Genomic DNA, 3,856 nt, shown 5'->3' with positions numbered 1-3,856 from the left:
CTCAGCATGTGTCACTCAAATGAAAGAGGGATATATCAAGAGTGACAGGACAAAACATATACCTCCAAAGTTTTTTGAGTACACTCAAGAGCTTATAAAGAACCATCAAGTTGAAATCAAATATGTTCAATCCAGTACCAATGCAGCAGACCTTTTTACGAAGGCACTTCCTACTGCAATCTTTAGGAAACATGTCCATGGCATCGGAATACGAGATGTGCATAGAATATAATGTGACGGGTGTCTAAATAAGGGGGAGTCAACTATACACTGCACTCTTTTTCCCTTCGCTAAAGTTTTTTCCCACTGGGTGTTCGTTAGCAAGGTTTTTAATGAGGCAGTACGTCAATGTTGAACGCTAAAATGATCTCATCCAAGGGGGAGTGTTGTAAATAATTGGTGGTGTTGTAAATAATTGGTGGATGACATAATAATTGGTGCATGGTACATTTGTCAACATTTCTAACTAGTTACAATTATATTTTAGTAAAATTTGTAGTATAAATACCCCTCCATTGTAAAGAATGTGATACACCAAAAAGTTATAAGAGATATAACTTTCATATTCTCTCTAAATATTCTTTCTTCTCAATTAAAGTTCTTATCAAAGTTTACTAGTTTGGTTTGATTTATAGTTACATTAATTACGCTTAATTCATAACAATATATATATATATATATATATATATATTCTTTTTATTAAACTGTAAATACCACAACATCCAATCATTTTTTTAACCCATACCTTATAATTCTTTCCAAAAAATATTAATCAAAATGTCATCATCCGATTCGACGGCTCAAGAGGAGGCTAAGTTTATCGGTTCCGTCATGGCGAAAACGGTTGCATACTTTCAAAACCGACTAGGCGAAACATCACGTTCACGATCTAAACCAAGAAAGTCGCGGTTGCGTCGAAATCGCGAAGCCGGACACAATCATCTTATAGAAGATTACTTTGCAGACGACACCATCTACGCTGTAAAGTTTCGACGTCGGTTCCGGATGAGGCAGGAACTATTCTTACGTATTGTTGGCGATTTGGAAGGTCGCTTTCCATATTTCCAATGGAAAATGGATGCGAGACGGATAAAAGGTTTCTCTCCAATTCAAAAATGCACGGCTGCAATTCGTCAGTTAGCATACGACATGGGCACAGACAAATTGAACGAGTATTTTAGGATGTCAGAGCGTACCGTGCGGGAGTGTGTGTACAAGTTCTGCAAAGCGATCTGTTTGGTTTATGAGCAACGATATTTGCGCAAACCAACTATGAACGATATCCACCAATTGTACACGGTGCATGAAGGCAAGCATCGATTTCCTGGAATGCTTTGTAGTATCGATTGCATGCATTGGAGTTGGTCATTATGCCCCAACGCATGGCGTGGTCAGTACATGAGAGGCGACCACAAAGAGCCGACGATCGTTCTAGAGGCTATCGCATCACATGATCTTTGGATATGACATGCATTATTTGGTCCAGCTGGTGCAAAAAATGACATCAACGTGCTAGACCAGTCGCCGATATTCAATGATATCTACCTTGGAAAGTCGCACAATGTACCTCTTCAAGCAAATGGGGTAGCATATAAGCATGGATACTATCTTACTGACGGTATATATCCCCCCTTGTCTGTTTTTGTGAAATCGTTTACATGTCCTAACGACCCGAAAAGGAAAAAGTTTAAAGAGGCGCAAGAGTCAGCTAGGAAGGATGTGGACCGAACATTTGGTGTACTTAATAGACGTTGGCAAGTACTAGCAGTCGGGGCAAGGTCATATGAAGTGAAAAGGTTACACTACGTAATGTATGCATGTATCATATTGCATAATATGATTCTTGAAGACGAAGGAAGAGCGATATGTCGGTACAACGAAAATGAAGTTTTGCCAAATGTCGAAGGAGTAGCCGTTGGTACACAAGAGTATAGGGCGAATAGAAGAGAAGTACACAATCGCGACATTCATCATGCCCTTTGTGCTGATTTGGTGGAGCACATTTATAGGGCTCATATTCAGCCCCCTATAGAGTTTTCTCACGATGATTTGTTTGACGAATCAGAAGAGGATTCTGATATGTTCGTCGAGAGCGAAGATTCCGATGACGAGAGTGACGTTCGGGAGAATGATGAAGACGATGAGGTCGATGACGAGGACGATGATTCCAAGTGACGTATTTTGTTTTTTTTCAAATTAGGATATTAATTATGTTTTCTATGTTGTGGTTTGTTTGATTTTTTTGTTTGCGTTTTTTCTTTTAATTTTCTACTTATTTAAATAGTAGGTTAATGTAATTTTTATTTTAATTAATGAATTGCTTTTTATTTTTAATTAAATTTTATGTTTTCTATTAATTTAAAAATTATAAATAATAAAAAAGAATTAATTTTATTTAAAAAATAAAAAAACAAAATAGTGAAGGAAGCTTTCCACCCATTCCTTGGGTTTAGGTGAGAGAAAGGAAAGTGAGGGAAAGGGTGATGTGACCCACAAAAAATGAGGGGAGTTTCCCTCCCACTCCCTTCAGTCTTACACAAAATAAGGGTGTTGTTAAATACACATCCATATACACTCTTAACACGAAAGTCAATCTTTTTATTTATTTATTTATTTTTGTTTTCAATTGAGAGTCTAAAATATATTGTTTTCATATTTAATTAAACCTTTTTAACAACAGTAGGAAATTAAGTGAAATAACCATTTTTTCGTGTATTTTTTATTTTAAATAACTCATTTAAATAAATATTTGCAAATTGATCATATTCTTCGGAATAGGTCGTTCGAAATCAAATTCGGAAATTTTTTTTGGTGGGCCAGCGCATCAGGTTTCCTCCGAAATCGCCATTCCGGACTATCCATACTTATTCCTGACCAAATTTTTGAATTTCAAATTTTGTAATATATTCTGAATTCATTTCGGATCTCGACATTTCAATACCGATTTCGATTAGCCGATACGCCACTCCGACTCTCATATTCCGATTCCAATCTCCGTCACGCTACTCCGACTCTTCGATTCTGACACTCATTCCGAACTCCGACTACAAATATCGAAGGCGATCACTATGACCCGATTGTTTTATGGCTAAGTCTATTACTCCCAGTTACGATTTTTGTTTATGTTTATATCCTCCGTATGAATTGACAACATTCCAGAGTTGAAATAGAGATTCCAATTCATTAGGACCAACCTAAACCTACTTTAGGTGTTTATATAATGTGTTTATTCATCGAAAATTACTATTAGGGAACAAAAAAAAAATGAATTCCGAATTTCGAAGAATATCTCCGGAATAAACTCACCATGTTTTAGAGTACCAATATATCATCCCAGTGCACTATGACCAACCCAAAAGTAGTTTAGTTGTTTATATAATGTTGTTATATATCAAAATTTAGTGTTTCAGAACATAGAATTTCATTTTGGAATGATCCGGAATGTGAGGAACTAGTGCGGAACATGAGGAACTGGTCTGAAAGACTGAGAACATGTCCAAAAATTTGGTCATTTTTTGTTCCGGAGTTGGTTAATAACAAATTTTTTAATTTACAATACGATAGGGTTTTTGATGCATCCATTACACTGTCTTGTAAACCCAAACTCGGTGCGGATATTCTGGTGGCACTCAAAGTCAAACTGGCATGCGGGACTATGTTCTGTAATTAATGTTTTGGGAGGTGGTTAGACATTACTAAGGTATATGGGGATCGTTTAGTTCTACATTATGTGTTTTGCCACGAAGTTATCATGGACACCCAAAGAAAGTTAGAGGAAATGATTTTTGAGATTAGTGGTTACGAGCTGTCTTTCGGTAAGAAAGAATTTTTTCTTGTCACCGGCTTCCACTTTGGA

The 3,856-nt window shown here is 36.5% G+C and overlaps 1 protein-coding gene across 1 annotated transcript; it reads left to right on the top strand.

Moving 5' to 3' along the window:
* Positions 1-777: 777 nt before the first annotated feature.
* On the top strand, positions 778-1,467 carry LOC145122393 (uncharacterized). The gene has a single exon (XM_079057997.1). The coding sequence runs from the start codon at positions 778-780 to the stop codon at positions 1,465-1,467; it is 690 nt and encodes a 229-aa protein (XP_078914123.1).
* The last annotated feature ends 2,389 nt before the right edge of the window (positions 1,468-3,856 follow it).

This window comes from Lactuca virosa, chromosome 6 (assembly GCF_052849685.1).
Source record: "Lactuca virosa cultivar CGN04683 chromosome 6, Lactuca_virosa_CGN04683_v6, whole genome shotgun sequence".
NCBI lineage: Eukaryota > Viridiplantae > Streptophyta > Magnoliopsida > Asterales > Asteraceae > Lactuca > Lactuca virosa.
This window is presented reverse-complemented; position numbering and strand designations above follow the sequence as displayed.

Excerpts from the sequence above, each read along its gene's own strand:
- LOC145122393 (XM_079057997.1), top strand. The coding sequence starts at position 778 with ATGTCATCATCCGATTCGACGGCTCAAGAGGAGGCTAAGTTTATCGGT.